We start from the raw sequence: 17,979 nt of genomic DNA, 5'->3' as shown, positions 1-17,979 counted from the left end.
TTTTAAAAAATTAAAACTTTCTAGCCAGTAACAAAATGTCAAAAAACACTAGAACTAAATCATTACTTGAGGTAGAAAATGCAAATGGAACTGTTGTGCTCTTCTGTGTACGTGTGTGCCTTCAATTTGCCTGTTGACATGACAACTCCATGAATTTCATGGTTTTTTTTTTAAGAAAAGAAGACTCGAATCTTGTTTTGCCAGTTTTTTCTGAAATATAGCTTACAGCACCTGGTATTCCTTGATCTCCCATCCATGAGGACTAACCAGAGTCAACCCTGCTTAGCTTCAAAAATCAGACAGGATCTGGTGTCTTTACAGTTCACCTGTGTCATACGCAGGTGCACTATACGCAGCTTTCAGCTTACGCTGAAGCTGCGCGACAAAACATTTTTGGCTTATGCGGGGGGAGTCCAGAACGGATCCCCCGCGTAAGGTAAGGGTCCACTATGTTTTCGTGTGCACATGCCTTCAAGTCACCTGTTGACTTATGGCAGCCCCATGAATTTCATAGGGCTTTCTTAGGCAAGGGATACTCAGAAGTGGTTTTGCCAGTTCCTTCATCTGAAATATAGCCTACTATATTAAACTACTTTCCTTGAAACTAAGATGGTGATAGGTCATACTTAGTGAGTCTTTGCTGTTACAATGGTGTGGTATCTCTACCCTAGATCCTGCCATCTTACTGTAGCTTGCAAATGCAAATTACCAGTTTGTGCTGCCCAGGTCTGTTCCACAGAAAAGAATTGGCCTTTGTAGAACGCTCAGCTTATCCTTTGAGGCAGGGGTAAGTGCCAACAAATACAACATTTTCCCCAGGGGAAAAAAATACTCGAGACAAATGGTATAGAAAATGAAAACCACTGTATAATTTCTCTGATATACAAATACTTATGACACAAGTGATTGTTTTGAAGTCATCCACAGCCGATAACCTTCACTGTACCAAAATAGCACCAGCTTGCAAACACAGGTTTTAGTGGGAAGTTGGATGGCATGGAGGGGGTGAACTTCAGAATGGGCAAATAGTTCATTCATCTCTTGTCTCCCATCATGCACTTAATCTACATAGTTCTGCCTTGTTTTACTTAAGGAATTTCTATAGATGATGCTAATAGTAGTATTTGGAGTTCCCACAAATTTAAACAGAGAATAAGTCATTTTAATCACAAGATACATGCAGAGCTGTCTGAGGAGCACAGCTGGTTTCAGAGTTGCTGGAATCCTGCATCTAAGAGGATAAAAAAAGAAAAGGGAAGCGAGGAACCTGCTTAAATTATTCAAAAGGCACCATGCAGCTTCACAGGTAAAATCTTCATAAGGAAAGGAACTGAACCTTCTATTACTGGACCAGCAATAGCCACAGATACTTTAGTCAGTGAAAATAGCTTCCCAACTCAACACTAGCCGACAATGGGCCATAATCCTCTAGAAAGCCATTCTGTAAGATCTGCAATCTGCAAATTCATTTATGTTTCCCAGTGGCTAAACCCTATTAATTGGTTCCTGGTTTGTGCACATTTTATTTACTTACTTACTTATGGTATTTATACCCCACTCTTCAGCCCTAAAGGCTCCCAGAGCAGCTTCTACATGCTTTCAAGTAGGGTTGCTTCTGTGAAGTCAAAGGCTTTCATGGCCGGCATCCATAGTTTTTTGTGGGTTTTTCAGCCTATGTGGCCATGTTCTAAAGGATTTTCTCCCTGACGTTTCGCCAGCATTCTCTGAAGATGCTGGCGAAACGTCAGGAAGAAAATCTTCTAGAACATGGCCACATAGCCCGAAAAACCCACAAAAAACTAAGGTTGCTTCTGCACTGGGAGAAAGCCAATTCATGGAATAGTGTGGACAAGAAAGATTGCTCTTTGCTCTAAATCTAAGGCCAATAGCAATCTTTCCAGTCGATTCTTCATGGGAAGCCTCTTGCCTTTGCCTCCTGCAATGAAGAAGGGCTTCTTTCCTCCTCTGCAGTCGTTCTCATAGCTGAGTTTAAAAGATTTATATTACTTTCTGTCCTCCTACCAACCTGTTTCCCTCACAACAATAACAAAAAACAACAACAGCTGGTTGTTACATGGTTAGATTCCAAAGTGACAGTTCCACATTAAGAGAATACCTCATCAAGGAGAATTTCTGAGACGAAAAGATCAATACAACATTACGTTTCAATAAGGAAGAGGCAAAATACAAACCATCTGTACAATCACTGAATAATATGCCCTGCTTTAGGGCTCTGTTTTAGGCACTTATAAAAGCTCATCTTAGTGTTCTGTATAAATTATCCGAACAAAAATTTTATAGCATTCTTGTTATTTTACATAATTCATTCTGCAGATTATTTTGCATGTCAATGGGAGAAGAAAGGAGATATAACACAGAGAGCACTGAAAGTCCACCCTGCAATCTTTGGGAATCTTATTCAGGGATTTCTCCAGCGTCTGAGATTTGCCTACCTACCCTCAAGCATGTATTTCCAACATGGGGACTAAACACCTTTCTTTAAAAGAGCAAGATTCATAGGGAATGAAATGGGCCCCCTATGATCCCAGTATTATTCTTCCGCCCTTTTAGGTAATGACAGCACTTTCACAGCCCCACCCTATTTCAACATAATAAATATTCCAACAACACTGAGAAAAAATGGCATGTTTTTGCCATGATGTGATTTAAAATCTCCTTCCCTGTGACCCAAAACAGTGTGTCAGCTGCCCTTAGCTATTTGTCCATAATTTCAGAATAGAAAGCCACAACACTGCAATATAAAACGTGGCACTAAGAAGTGGTGTTACTTTTTTAAAAAACTACTCAGACTCATTATTTCACTGAATTAAGATGTCCAACAAGTCTCAGATATTGTGGTTTACACAGCTACCCATGCCATGAAATGAAGCTGGGTTTTGTTGTTGTTCCTCATCAGATTCTAGAAGCTTGAAATCTTCCAAGAACAAGAGAACACCACAGAGATATCTCCTACCAAGCAAAATTATTTCTTTTCTGGTCTTCTCTAGACTCTACCACCGCATTTAAGTATCACCACAGATTATTTTGATACAACCTTGAGAAAGAACAGTCTTTTCTGTTCCCAAGCCTGAAAAAGAACATTCCCTTTTTACCATTGCCATTGAAAAACAACAACAACAAACACACCATAGTTTCAAAGAAAAATTTGCTCTGCCCACAATAGTTTTTGAAACACAAGATCTCACGGTTTTCCTTTACTGTCATTAAAAAAATTCAGAATGAAGATCTTTATGTGGCTTTTCTCTTAGGGGGAAAAAGGTGCAAAGTTCCAACTCTGAACATTAATCCAAGGAGTAGTCTGACCCCCTTTGTCTTGTAATCCAAGGAAGAGAAGGAGATGAAGCCAAGAAACGTTCCATTTTGTTTGCACCTTATGCGACAGTTGGGGCACCTGAACTGTAGGACAGAGAAACTGTCACAAAGCCTGCGTGCAGGTGGGCAAACTTCAGGAATGCAGCATTTACTTTCTTACTTTTCTTTTACTTGAGCCCCAAGATCCATCAACCTGAACATGGTGCAAAAGGCATACATATAAAATTAATTCGGAACACAGGATTTGTCCTGAGTATGGAACTGAGTGGCGCTCACAGGTTTTCCACACAAAAACACACTCCTGATCATCTCAAGCCTTCTTAATTTGATCAGTATAAATTAAGGTGTGTGTAAAGGAAATGTTCTCCTTGCTGCTCTCGTTGAACAGCCAGGAGTCAGCAATCCATTCTAATGCACTGTGAATCACCCATGAGATCTAGGTCTGTCTTCTGTCCACCCCTGCCTTAGCCTAGCTGCCAGGAAGAAGACAGGAAAGCAGCCTCTTTGGCCTCAAGAGGTCTATATGAATCTTGCTCATTCTTACATGAATCAGTAATTCACTAGTCTGTGTCCAGAGCTGCCTTCATTGTGAAAACTTCATGCAAAGTCCTGGGAACAAGTGATGGATTCCGCAAGGCCTAGATACTCCAGATTCTCTGCAGTCGGGGTTGTGGTGAAGCCATTAGTGGTGGCAGCAGGAGCAACAGAGGTAGCAAAGAATTCAACTGGGTTGCTCTTGGAAGTGTCTTGATTCCAATAATAAAGATTGTCAAAGGCTTGGGGCAAAGGGCCAGCCAGAGGGAGGTTGCATGGTGTCAGGTACTCTGGGTTTTCCACCACATTGGTGAAACTGCCGGGGAAGGTATTCTTTGGATCTTTGATGAGCCCATTCTTGCCGAAATGACCCTTTGGCTTTTCCAGTGTGGCCCCGGATGGTCGGACATTCTTGCTGGAAGGTAAGCTGTTTTCTGGCTGGTTAATATACTCTGCAGAGATAAGAAAAAACCCAAAACTCAAGAAAAATGTCAGGGTGTAGTAGCTTGCATCCTTCCTCCATCATCACTAACCCTAACCTTTTGCTTTTTCATTCTTCTAATAATGATCCCATTCTTAAGAACTAGAAGCTTTATAAACAAAACCAGCCCATACCAAAAATATTAAGATTCCTTATCTAAGTTCTGCACTTTGTGAACACAAACACAGTGCGTGTACCTGGAATCACACCAGACGGTGAAGGTGGATTGTAGTTTTTTGAATCCAGACTCTCATTTTCATTGTTTGAGGGACTGGTGGGATCTTCACTGTAGCGCTGAAGGGTGCCAGGCTCCTGCAGTGAATCCTGCAGGGCCCTGCTTGCTGCACAGTCTCCATCAAGCAAGTTAGTGATGACACCTTCTGGCTGTTCTGGGAGAGATGGTCCCAAATACGGGTACTGAGTTATGGGTTCCTCAGTCTCCTCTGCATCTGTCTGAGTCTCTGTGGCACTCTGGAAAGAAAGAAATGGATCACCTTCAGAAATGTTTGTACAGAACCCATGAGATCTAAAAACTCAATACTCTCATTCAGAGCTTGGGGAAATGTTATTGAACTACACCTTCTCGCAGTACAGTCAGTGGCTGTGCTAGCTGTGGGAATCTTTGGAGTTATAATTCAAAAAACATAAACCCTTGATCTGGTTATAAATGCAAGTTGAGGTCTAGATTTGCAATCCTCAGTGATCATTTCATAGTCTGTGAACAGCTTTGGTAAGTAAAGGAGACAGTTTGGAATTGGCAGGAGTGTTTTTTAAACTGCATGAATTGCAACATTCTGTAACCATCATATGTTTTGAATTCCTCTAACTGTTTCTACACAGTATAACACCAGGTGAGAAAACCAAATGTGTGTACACTTGGCTTGGAAACATTATTTTCTTATTCCTCTACAAACTCGTCATCCTTCATACTACAATTTCTGGCATGCACACAAATGTTTTAAACTGGGCTAAAACTGCACTAGAAGCCCAATATGACCAAGATACAGACCAGGTTTCTCTATCATTATCATCTGAGTGAGATGTATCCTTACTCTGGTTGAAGGAATCCTAGAACGATAGTCAGGTGATGTCTCACTACTGAAGAACCCCTGGTGGGGGACCAGGTACTCTTCTGCATCTACCAAATCTTGCATGTCTTCTTCCTCTAGCAACGTACGGTAGAAAGTGCTGTCTATGGGGCTGGCTAGGCCCATCTTATCATCATTCTGTCAAAAAAAAAATCAATCAAATAACAATATGTTTTTATGGCTTCAAGGATTCTACCACTCTTCCTGCAGGTATAAGATAAGAGGGGATCTGCTACATCTTCCAAATAATCCTTACAACAACCTTGAATGATAACTTAACATTCTTATTCATTCACATATTTGAATACATCAGTATTTTTACTCTTATAATGTAGTGAAATCTCATAGTGACCTACTGAAGGCCAACCAATGATTTCATGGCAAAATTCAAGATTTGAACTGATGACTTCCTTGTTCATAAATCTGAATATATTTGGCTTAATTTGTTCATCACTTGAAAACAGACAAAAATGCTTTTTTGTGTGGAAAGGGCTAAGTAAAGATATTTGCCTCCAGATGGCATGCCTTCTCGGTCCATGTGCATAAGCCAAATGAGCTGGCAGTTCATTTCTTCTTCAGCATTGACAATGGGACACCAAACTCAACTATACCTGAAGGCAGCATGCTAATTTAGGAATACAGCATACCACAAAGGTCTCTCCTCCATCACCTGAAGGTTGCCTTATCCCAGCATTCGCTACTTGAGAAGCTATCTGGCAGCTTAATTATAAGACTTGATCTGTAAATGGAAAGCTTCTTGATGAACCAGAGAGCCAGCATGATGTGGTGGGTTGAGTGTGTTGGATTAACACTTTAGAAGACCAGGGTTCAAAAAGATATGGACTTTACTGGATGACCTTGGGCAAGTCATGTTGACTCAGGCTCAGAGGAAGCTAATGGCAAATGTGCTCTGAATAAATCTTTGCCATAAAGGCTCTGAGAGTGGGTTGTCATAAGTCAAAGTCAACTTGAAGGCATATAACATCAATTCCATGAATCATCATGCTACGCTCAACATGTTTCCACACTGTATGCAACCAGAGGAGATGTCATCCTTCAACTATGAGGTTTCCCTGCAGGTAGAGGGCTATGAAGATACCGCCAATTGCAATTTTACACTGTGGGTAACACACACACACACGGAGAGAGAGAGATAGGGAGGGGGGGAGAAGGAGAGGGGGAGACTGGAATCCTATCGTGTAGGTCATGCACTGTCTGCTCTGTGGGAATTTTGCCATGTAATAAGTAGCCAGGACATAAAGTTCCTCCAAGAGTCAGCTGTGAATTACTTTCTTTGTAATTTAAGAAGCATGTCAGGTGATGCTCCTTACGGAAACAGTCACTGACCTCATAAAAGCTGTTACACTTCTCAGATTTCACTGCCTATTTGCTTTTGAAGCCATAGTGCTATGGACAGATGGTACTTCCTGGAAAGAGATGGCTCCAGAAGATTCAAGCAAGTGAACCAAGATACATATTCAAGGGACAGAAGACAACAACAATGTGCATGCCTACATAGGCACCTGTACACATGCCATTAGTCAGTCCATCTTGGAATAAAATGTCTTTCCTCCCCAAGATCTATCTGGTCATTGGCAAGTAAAATCTAGTCCAAAGTCCAGTTCATACAGTAGTGCATACAACCTGCATGTACTCAGAAGCCTGCACATCACTAGTAATGGCTGCAAAATCTGGTACTACATTCCCACCAGTAGTTTTCCAGCAGTCAGTCCCTCACTTTCAGCAAAGGTGTGGCAGCTGTGTGGATGCTGTTGGAGTGCAGCTCCCATCAACCTTACAAGCATAGCTAATGGTGGTGGATTATGGAAGTTATAGGCCATCCGGATCTGGGGAGCCAGACACTGCCCACAGTAGCCATAGACAATACCATCTGCCATGAACAAGAACAATGAAGGGCTGTTGCCTTTCTTTCCTCATGGGAATCATCTTGGAGGTATCTAGCTGGCAAAATATTGCATGAGATGGACTTTGTCTACTCTCATCTCTCATCTCCACTTCCACCCCTCTTTAACTGAGCAATACAGTTACTGGAGAAAACTCCACAGGGAAAGAGGTTCAAGCCTCTGCAGGATAAAGCAGGCAATTTCCTCACCTGGATGACCACAAAGCGTTGGGGATCCCTGGCCATACGTGTGAACTCTGTGACCAGTTCTCGAAACTTGGGCCGGCATTCTGAGTCAATCATCCAACCTGGGTGGCAAGTAGAGCATAAGTATTCCCTCTAGTGTCAGATCAAATGAAGGCCTTATGAGAAAGCAAACTCTTTTCCACTAATGTAACTGATCTAGCAACAAAAGCAAGTCACTTTCATCTAATAGGCTTCAAGAAGGAATCAGGGAAATTTCAAAATTAGTTTTTGAATCTCCATTATTTCCTTCCCAACCATAGAACAAATATATAACTCAGTTTAGAATTCTGCTTATTTTCTAGTGTGTCAGAGCAAACTGTATTATTAAAGCACCATTATTTGCAGTATTCTAAAACTCAGTATTTATAGGACTATACTCTGGCCTGAATTTTACTGGTTAGTCCTACCTAGAGTAAATCCACTGAATTAAGTGTTGAATAGTGAGCTAACACACAGGTAAATTCCATTGCTTCATCAGGCCTGTTTCAGTCAAGACTAACAATAGAATTCTTGCCTCGCTGTGAAACATTATAATTTGTGCCAGGCAATCCAAATTTGGTGTCCAGAAAAGCTATTTTCATGCAAATTGAGAAAATCTGCTTTATGTCTGTCTATATTCTGCAACATTTGCAATTTTCTTTTAAGAGGACATGGTGCTACATATGATGCTATGGACCCACTCCCATCAGCAGAAATCCCAGACACCCACAAATCCAATGTGTGAGATTTCAAGCAGGCACTGCCCACATACATGTGTGTGGGTAAGGGGGGGCATCACTATAAATTTTGGGTTACTTGTTTGCTTCTAAAATAGAAACAGAGATTCCCAAAAAACGAATTGCTGTGCAAAAACTCATATTAAATCCTTTTCTGCATTTCTATTAAACTACTTTGTATACACACCTCTGAGTATCTGCAAGCAAAGCTTAGGTCATGTATATACTGTCCTTTCCAGTGGTGAACAAAAACTAATAATTAATGCACTCAAACAACCAGCAAAAAAGTTGTCAATCTTGCTCCCAAAACAAAAAAAGCGATCTCACCAGCCCTCAACACCAAAAGAAATTATAGGTCCATAAAACATAAGCTCAAGGATGCATACCTTGTCATATGAAGGTATACTAGGATATATCAGGTTGCCAACCTTCTCTTCTGACTTCCATTTACAAGGCTGCTGGGAAGCTGAGGATAGTAAGGCTAAAGCTGTGCCCTTATATGCAGCTGCAACCTTTCTACCTTGCATGCAAAACCCACCAACCATCTCTGATGACATACATTTCACCATGATCATGTAAACGTCAATGGTGCAGATGGGGGGCTGAGGCAACCTCTCTCCTTTCTCCAGTAGATCAGGGATCTCCCGGGCTGGGATACCATCGTAAGGCTTGGCACCAAATGTCATCAGCTCCCATACAGTAACACCTGGGGGAGGGGGAGAAAGAAAAGGGGCATCAGGCATCAGTCAGGTTTTCCAAAAGAGAGTGAATGGGAAGGACAAGAACAAAACAACTGACTTACCATAGCTCCACACATCACTTTGGTGAGTGAATCGCCTGCGCAAGATGGACTCCAGCGCCATCCATTTAATGGGCACCTGAGCAAAGCAAAAAAATACAATAAGATGACTGCATTGGCACGAATCTATCTTTCTGTTGATTGGTTCCAAGCAGTTACTGACCATGAGGATATTTTCAAGCACTCCCAAAGAACCACTGTGTGTATGTGTGTGACTTCAGCCTAGCTCACAGTGAGGCAGTAAACCTGTCCTTGGATTGTACTGTTTCAGACTGTAGACAGGGGAGGGAGCAACAGGACTGACTGCTCCTCAATACAAACTTCATCTGCATATATTTTTTTGCAATAATTCTATTGTCTCTTCTCCTCAACATGCTCCTTTTTGTGCCTGGAATAGCATATAATCATGTGAGCCTGCATATGTGATTAGATATTGTACAGTCCAGATACAGATCAGTTCTGATACTGCTTAGAATAGGGATGGGCAACCTTATCCGATCTGAAAGCCAATATTCCGCCACAGGGACCTCAAGGGGCCACACAAGCTGCCAAACTTGCCAAACAACAACAAGCAAAATGAAGTAGTTGGAAGCAAACCTCTAGTTTTAGAAACTTTTTTTTAAAAGTAAAACAGGGCAGTGGAACTCCACAACCAATTTAAAGGGTGAAGTGAGATGAGCTGAAGACAGACTACACATCTATCCTTGCCCCCACCACTTTCCTTTCAGATCAGGCTGAGAGACTGACTGAGCCACAGTCACTCAAGTGAATTTCATGGCTCAGTAAAGAAGAAAACTAGACCTTCCATATACTTGTCCAATATTTTAACCATTCTATCATGCTAGCACTATCTCACCAATTAAGCATGCCAGTATAAAAAAGACATGTGCCTTGGGTCTGCCTGTTCTCTTATACTTGGTCCTACCTTCCCTCCATCAGCATGATATTCTGTCTCATCAATGTCCAGCAATCTGGCCAAGCCAAAATCTGTGATCTTCACATGGTTTGGGCTCTTCACCAGAACGTTCCGGGCAGCCAAATCTCGGTGGACCAAACGGACATCCTCTAGGTAGCTCATACCCTGACAGAGAAGAGACCAAAAAATAAAATGAAAAAAAAAAAAGTTTATTGGTTTCCCTGAAAGACAAATCGATGGAAATTATCACTAGAATTCTTTACCAGCCATGAATAATATAGATCAGGGGTAGGCAACATTTTTGAGCCAGGGGCCGGGTTGCTGTCCCTCAGACAACTGGGGGGCAGAAGCCAAAAAATAAATAATTAAACATTTTTTAAAAAAATTATATAAATAAATAAACCGGGCCAAATGTAGGACAAAATTTTCAAATAGAGGACACTTTATTTTAAAAAATGGAGTACACACGACTAAATTTGCTGATTTTTAAAAAATGTTAATATAAATGCATGTTTCTGAGGCTTCTATAGACAATTGTCCCCCCTTGCCCCCCGCTTCCCCCCTTACCCGCCTCCTTGTGATAGGCCAAAGGCCCCGGCGGCAATCAGTGGCAGGACCGGGCTGGGGCCAGTCCCAAGGCCTCGCCGGGCCACATCCGGCCTGTGGGCTGCAGGTTGCCTACCCCTGATATAGATGTTGGGTGGATATGCGTCTTCATGCATAGGACCCAGTCCCCCAAAACAATAGATGCAAGCCGCAGGAAAAGAGATTCCACCTCAATATTAAGAGGAACTTCTTGACAGTGAGAACTGTTTGACAACGGAACACACTCCCTCAGAATGTGGTGGAGTCTCCTTCTTTGGAGGTCTTTAAACAGAGGCTGGATGGCCATCTGTCAGGGATGCTTTGATTGTGACTTCCTGCATGGCAAGAGGTTTGACTGGATGGCTCTTGTGGTTTCTTCCAACTCAATGATCCTATTATTCATCCCACCCACAGAAATAGGTGCTAGAATTAAAATTAACTTTTCTGTTTTTAGTGGAACTAACATATACTTGCTACACAAAAATCCAGATTAAAAACAAATCAGTTAAAGACATAATCAAAAAGAAAAAATGAGACATACAGTAAACAATGCCAATCCAGTGATACCTCCTCAAACTGTAGACACAAGTCTCGGGCAGTGGACTGTCTCAGTTCTAATACCTTTCATTCTTCTGTTTCAAATTGTGTGGCTTTCTAGACACTACTAGACTATAACTCCCATCAGCCCTAGGCAGCATAGCCAATGATAAGGGAAAATAGGAGCTGCAGTCCAACAATATCTAGAGTCACACTAGAGAGCACTGATCGAACTGGAGATAACCAAGCTTTTCAGCTGGAGTCTTCCCAAAGCAAAGCATGTGTTTTACCAATAAGTTATGAGCCCTGCCAAAACAGGCTGATATACATCTCATTTATTGATATTCCAGTGCTTGGGAGTGGAGGTCTGCACGCAGATTGTAGTGGTGCGGCAAAGAATTGCACTCACGTGCATATTCAGAAAGTCTAGGGAGCTGCTGTAAAAGGGGGAAAGGAATGCAGAAGTTCTCAGATAATATATTCCCAGTCTCAAAGTCTAAAGAATGTGGTACATACTCTGTTATTCCTTTACAGCTGTGAAAGAAAGAAGTGTGATGTCACACTGCAACTACTCCAATTATACTATTGCAGAAGTGCAGAAACTATGTTTGATCATGAATCCATCAACTTACCTGCCTTCCCAACTCTTTCCCCATCCACTCCTCATCAGCTGGTGTAATCTAAGTGGCTTGTGTTTTGCCCTAACATAGGTCATGTAAGGGTACTATTGTCTTGCTTGTTTGAACATTTGTTGTTTTAAGAGAAGGAAGAAAACATAGGAGGATGCAGTGGGACAAACCTATGGATCTAGTCTGTACAAGTCACATGTAGCCCCCTGGACTCCACTGCTGTGACTCCAGAAACCCCCACAGGTCCCTGAAAGCCCCCACAACCTCCCAGAAACTTTCTTTTAAATGCCATGATTTGGGGGCAAATTCTACCCAAACCACAGGGAAAGCTCAACAAATGAAGGAAAACACCCACACACACAACACCACAGAATCCCATGAAATACCTCAATTTTCCTCTGCAGTCTCTCTCAAAATGGTAGCAGGAAGTGTGCATGGGGAAGGCTCTGGGGAGGGAAACAGGAATCCTGCCCCCACTCTCCCTCCCCAAAGGCCTGAAAGATGGATGTTACTAATGATGGATCCCAAGTCTCATTAAAAAAATGATATGTCCAATGGAGCATCACCAAGAAATCTGGTTGCTGCCTTGAAGTGCCACTTACCTTTGCTATCTGCACACACCAGTTCAGAAGGTCCTGGGATCCAATACGGTCCTTGTTCTCTCGCACATAGTCCAACAGACAGCCATAGGGCATGAGCTGAGTCACGAGCTGCACTGTAGAGGTGAGACAGATTCCCAAGAGCCGGGAGACATAAGGGCTACCCACACCTGCCATGACATATGCCTCCTGAGTAAGGGAGGAGAGAGGAGAAGAAAAATGTTAGACATCACCTTTGGAAACATGGCCAGATTTGGGGTGGGTGGGAGGGAGACTCACAGGGACAGATCTCAAGAAAATTCTAGCAGGAAGTGTTACATTGTGAGATGCTGCCCTCTGCTTCAGGAATCACCACTCAAAAACGCTCATCATGTCTTCCCCACTCACATCCAAGATCTCCTTGTTGGCTTTGGGCGATGTGTTTTCCCTTAAGACTTTGATGGCCACTGGAATCTTCACACTCTCACCATCTGGAATCCAGACACCCTGCATTGATAGTGAAGAGGAATACATTGAGTAAGACTTTCTTTGACTAAAGGAAAGAGCACGAGGAAGGGAGACTGCATAAATACTACAAAAGCACTACACTAAAACCAGATATTGAAGAACTATGGTTGTTATGTTGTGTTAATACACAGCAGGAGGATCCAACTCCCCACTCTGCAGGCTAAAGTGCTCATCCACACACAATCCTCTTCAGCAGTAGTAATCACAATGACAAGTTTACCATATGTTTTCCCATATATGTCTTCCTAAGGACTGTTGCTAGCATAGGATGATGGGAGTTGTCACAGTCCACTGTGAGCAAAAGGATGCGGGAGGTATATGGCTTGTGGAAATACTGGCAATGGATACTGAGCCACATGTCGAAGTAAAACTTCACCACTGGCTCAAATAATAAGCACAAATACAGATTCTTCACCTTTTGTCCTAAATGATCTATTTCAGCTCCCATTCAAAGCTCTTTTTAATAAGCCAACTGTAGGGCAATATTAGGTAAATGCGTAGTATGAACTACAGATTTGTAAGTATGACTATCACTCTTCATATTAGATGTCGTGGTACCAGAAACACTAAATACTTCAAACAGCAGTGAACCTGCTGACTGAAAAACCAATCTCATTTTCTCAATAATCTACTGAGTACTGGAAGATGTAATAACCTCTGGAATGAGTGTTGCCTTGAGAAAACAATCCTGAGGGATAAACAAGGAACAGCCATAGGACTCTTGTACAAATAAAGTCTCCAGAAAGAGTTTTATGGTTTTCAAAAGTGACCAACCCAGGCCTTCCTTATCATTTACACCTATTTAACCAATCAATTTCCATTCTCCTTACCTTGTACACTGTTCCAAAAGCACCAGACCCCAGGACCTTGACTTTTTTCAATTCTGTCTCCTTGAGAATACGCATCTGAGCCTGGTTTGGCAGGGCTCCACTGGGTGTCAATGGCTCCACCAACTAGCAGAGTCACAGGAAGCAAGGAGAAGGAGGTACCAAGGGCAGGTAAGAAACAGAGAGATAGTATTTTGCATTGGTTATTCTCACACACAAGAAAGAAATATGGTAATTCTGGTGACATGAAAATGAAAAGGGAGCAAGAATAGTGTTAATTAGCTCTTCAAGAATTATTGAGAACACTGCTCCTTCAAAATTATTTAACTCATGTACATGATGTAGGAAATCAGAAATCTGTTTCATTCAGCATTTGGTGTCTAAAACTGATAAGTACCTGGGATGTTCATAAGCAGGGCATAAAGGTAAACAGACTTCCCTGCTGTTTGTCCTCCAGCTCTTCATATCCAGAGGCATTTTACCCCTATACCATAGAAGCTCCACTTAGCTAAATGGAATATGCAGAACCTCAGCTAAATGGAATATGTAGAACCTTGGAAGGCTGAGAGGCAATGAACAAGTACATTCATAACTTTACAAGAACACATTTCCCACCAAGTGGGAAATGTCAACTGTGTAGCAGCTCTCTGTTAAGATCAAATGAGTTTCACATAGGAGAGAAACAGTTCTCAATTTACAAGGTCTTATATTTTCAAAATAGTACATCAAACCTTTTGGCTTCCTCTATGACATAGAATCTTGGGTTTGTTCTGGATGAAGCCTAACATCACCACCTCTTTCGAAGAGCTTCCATCTGAGAATAGGCAATATCCTTTCTCCCCATTTCAAAGACAATGTGCATAACTTCTAAAACTAGATTTTCCACCTCCCCTTTTCCCAGCCCTCCTGCTTTTTTAAACACTTTACCTTATGAAGTGATATATAGGCCTTAAAAGTTCACATACATATTTTTGGGCCTCTTTGCTTGGCCTAAAAAGAGGTATTATAACAGCACAGATTCTAGATGTTTTCCTAATGGTCGTATTTCAGCCTTTTGAAAACACTTAAATGTAACTAGCATTAAATATATTGTGGGAATCTTCAAGCCAGCTATATTTCAGCCCCTTTCTTTACCATTTCTATCCCACAGGTGACAGGAGAGAAGTTATGACTGCCAACCATACCTCAGTTTCCTGCAGAAGTCGACGCATTGTATGTTTCCTCTCTTGCTGCTTCCGACGGCTGATGCAAACAATAATGATAAGCAACAGTACCACAGCAAGGGCAGCACCCACCACACCAGCTATGATGGAGGTAGCCTGGCTGAAAATTGGAAAGAGATGGAAAATGAATAGTCAAAAAAGAAAGGATGGGCCACCCCTTATGCTCTTATGGAAGACAACCCTCACTTTTTACCTCTTCAGCATTTGGGAGTTTACCAGCATCCAGAAAAGATGCATAAAGATTTCTTTCCACTTGCAATGTTTGTGAAATTCCATGTCTCTTGGCTCCTCCCTTTTCGTGTTATACACATATGGACAAAAATTGGTAATCTGTTGTATGACTGCCTTGCTTGACTGTTCAATGCCCAAGGAGCATAAACACTGCCCTGGAAGAGGAATAGGGCCCAGTACAGATGGGCGCTTTGTGCCGGTCTGGGGCCAATACAAGGGCTCCGTAGGGCCAGGCATCCATACGCATCTAGCTCTTCTAGCGGAGCCCATGTGCAATCTTGTCGGTGCCCCGCCTACACGGGACGTGTGACAATGACGTGCGGCCGTCTGCATGCCCAAATGTCTCTGGCCATAAGAGGCGCAATAATGACATGCGTATGTCATTATCACACCCCTTCCAGGAAGTTGTTTTGGGCAGCTTCTTTTTGCTTCCGAGAGGGAACGCATTGCTGCTGCGCCATTTGGTTGCTGCAGCAATGATGCGGGGAAAAAACTGACAGTGCACCAAAATGTTTTGCATTTCTTAAGCAACAGCTCTGAAAGGTTGTCTGTGTAGATAATGTCTGTGTAGGAAAGACAACGTCATTAAAAACAAACAAACCTAGAAGCTAAGGTTTTCCAGAACAATTATGCACATTAGTGTAGTTTTGTTTCTTCAAAAAATATATGCTATAAACCATTCCAAAATCTGACACCTTCTCAATGTCCCCCTCCCCACCCTCTAGGCAACACACACAATGCCAAAATCCTAGATCAAGTAGGTAATGTTTTGCCTGTGCAATTCTGTGCCCATACTTTGTGTGTATCTTTTTTGGATGGGGTACAAAAAGCTACCCTCTAACCCTTTGCTCCCTTTTAAAAATCATCCCTGCTTCTGCAACCGTCAAGCCCCAAAGAGGCCACTGCTGATGCTTACCAACAGGGAGAAGAGGGAGGGGAGACAATTCAAACATTGACAGACCAGCTCATCTCAGTTCAGAGGAGAAAGAAAATTGGTGTTCTCTTACAGGTGGGGTACACCCTTCCTCTTGGAGTTACATCATATGAACTGTTCTTCCATTCCTTCAGTCCCCACCAATAAGCAACAGAGCAGTAACTCCTCCCAGGGATTGACAGATGCAGGAGAAAAGGGAAATGTTTGGGACTCTATCCAAACAGCTACAGAGTAGCACTCCATCCAAAAAAAAGACAAACATGTGAGCATCTCTAACAAGATTCCAGGCAATATGCTCTACATATACCATATTGAGTTACATAGTAGAAAGGTGAGATAATAAAGGAAAAGTCCAATACCCAGGTTTCTGATCCACTGGGCAGCCAAATTCATCTCGTACTGCACACCTGGAGAGAGAAACACCAGCCATGTTACACAATCGCTACATTTAGGAATATTTAGATGTTAAGCAGAAACATTCAGCACAGAACTCTAAGACTGCTTCACCATTGTTATGAGTGTGGCTGTTTTAATTTGCCCTGCAAATTAAATTTTCTGCATGTTTAACAAGTTAAAATGACCAATGAATACAGACTACAGGCAACTCCAAACTGCCGGTCCAAAAAGTGTTAACAAGCACAAAGTATCATAATGAGAAAAGAAGCACATCAATAAAAATTAATGAGGATTAATGTTCACAAAATTTGTGCCTGATGAAGTTATAGACAGCATGCCTAGTGCTGAAGGGTTTTTTAAAAGGTCCTTTCATTGTCCTTTCCAATATAGGTTACCAGTTACCAACTGAATACTAAGGGGCAATTCCATTCAGACTCCCCAGCAAGCCTAATTTCTGTTAAAAACTCACGAGTGTGTGCAGTTGATTGGGCAGAACTGACAAAGGCCTTCATCATCAGGATATTTCCAGATGGGGACAAAAGAGTTATCAATCTTCACACCACTGGGACACCGCTCCACACAAGAGAGGCCATCTTTGTAATGGGCACAAGCCACACACTGCTCTGCCTCCTAAATAGGGGGGGAAATGGTGTCAGGGAAGACATTCCATTAGATGCAATGGGAAGGTATTCATTCATTCCAGCTGATGTAACTATCAGCCTATTATTTTTCCATAAAAGTTCACCATGTACTGATGTAGCCATAAATGGACATAACCTACAAATCAGTAGAAACTCAGGTACTTGATAGGAATCTAGGAATTTGGAGTCACCAAGTCTGGAGTTGTTGCAAAGATGCCTCAGGAAAATAGTGTTGTTATACATTTCATAACCTATGAAGTAAAAAGTTGGGCAACTTGGATATTACAATATCGTGGGCACTAAAGACAGCCTACTCATTTCAGTGTAAAAGTTAAGCTCATGCTTAACATTCTCCCATTAAACTCAACAAAGCTTCTAAGTGTTTCACTCTGGCTGGATCATGCTCTCTATTATTAACAAACAGCTAGTAACCACTTCATTGTCTGAGACAAAGGTCTAATCTGCACTGCAAAAATAATGCAGCTGGACATTGCTTTAACTGCCATGGCTCAGCGCTACAGAATCCTGGGATTTGTGGTTTGCTGCAGCACCAATGCTCTCCAAGAAAGAAGCTCATAAAACTACAAATCCCAGGATTCCATAGCATTGAGCCATGGGAGTTAAAGCAGTGTCAAAAACTGCATTATTTCTGCAGTGCAGATTAGACCAGAGGCTTTTAATTAAGCTCGCCAATATTCAACTATAACTGCTTGAGCCTTTGCCCAAATATCAGTTTGTGCTTTTCCAAAAAAAGAAAAAATAAGCTAATATGATTATGTGGAGCATAACCAGAGAAGCGGGTTGGACATTTTTCCAATGCTGTATTTTGCTGCAGAAAATTTCCCACATCACGT

At 41.9% G+C, this 17,979-nt stretch overlaps 1 protein-coding gene across 2 annotated transcripts in view; it reads right to left on the bottom strand.

Annotated features, from left to right (window-relative positions):
• Window positions 1–847: 847 nt before the first annotated feature.
• The window catches only part of ERBB2 (erb-b2 receptor tyrosine kinase 2), a 51,380-nt gene continuing 34,248 nt past the window's right edge, over window positions 848–17,979 (bottom strand). For both annotated transcript variants that reach the window (XM_042473566.1, XM_042473567.1), the window contains exons 15-27: window positions 16,954–17,114; window positions 16,448–16,495; window positions 14,885–15,023; window positions 13,704–13,826; window positions 12,754–12,852; window positions 12,370–12,555; window positions 10,026–10,181; window positions 9,104–9,179; window positions 8,861–9,007; window positions 7,550–7,647; window positions 5,401–5,574; window positions 4,546–4,819; window positions 848–4,319 (exon numbers count right to left, since the gene is read on the bottom strand). In XM_042473566.1, coding sequence (XP_042329500.1) covers window positions 3,931–4,319; window positions 4,546–4,819; window positions 5,401–5,574; window positions 7,550–7,647; window positions 8,861–9,007; window positions 9,104–9,179; window positions 10,026–10,181; window positions 12,370–12,555; window positions 12,754–12,852; window positions 13,704–13,826; window positions 14,885–15,023; window positions 16,448–16,495; window positions 16,954–17,114 — 2,070 coding nt within the window. In that variant the 3' untranslated portion in view covers window positions 848–3,930. The remainder of the gene's footprint in view (window positions 4,320–4,545; window positions 4,820–5,400; window positions 5,575–7,549; window positions 7,648–8,860; window positions 9,008–9,103; window positions 9,180–10,025; window positions 10,182–12,369; window positions 12,556–12,753; window positions 12,853–13,703; window positions 13,827–14,884; window positions 15,024–16,447; window positions 16,496–16,953; window positions 17,115–17,979) is intronic.

The sequence above is a fragment of the Sceloporus undulatus genome, chromosome 6, assembly GCF_019175285.1.
Source record: "Sceloporus undulatus isolate JIND9_A2432 ecotype Alabama chromosome 6, SceUnd_v1.1, whole genome shotgun sequence".
Lineage (NCBI taxonomy): Eukaryota > Metazoa > Chordata > Lepidosauria > Squamata > Phrynosomatidae > Sceloporus > Sceloporus undulatus.
This window is presented reverse-complemented; position numbering and strand designations above follow the sequence as displayed.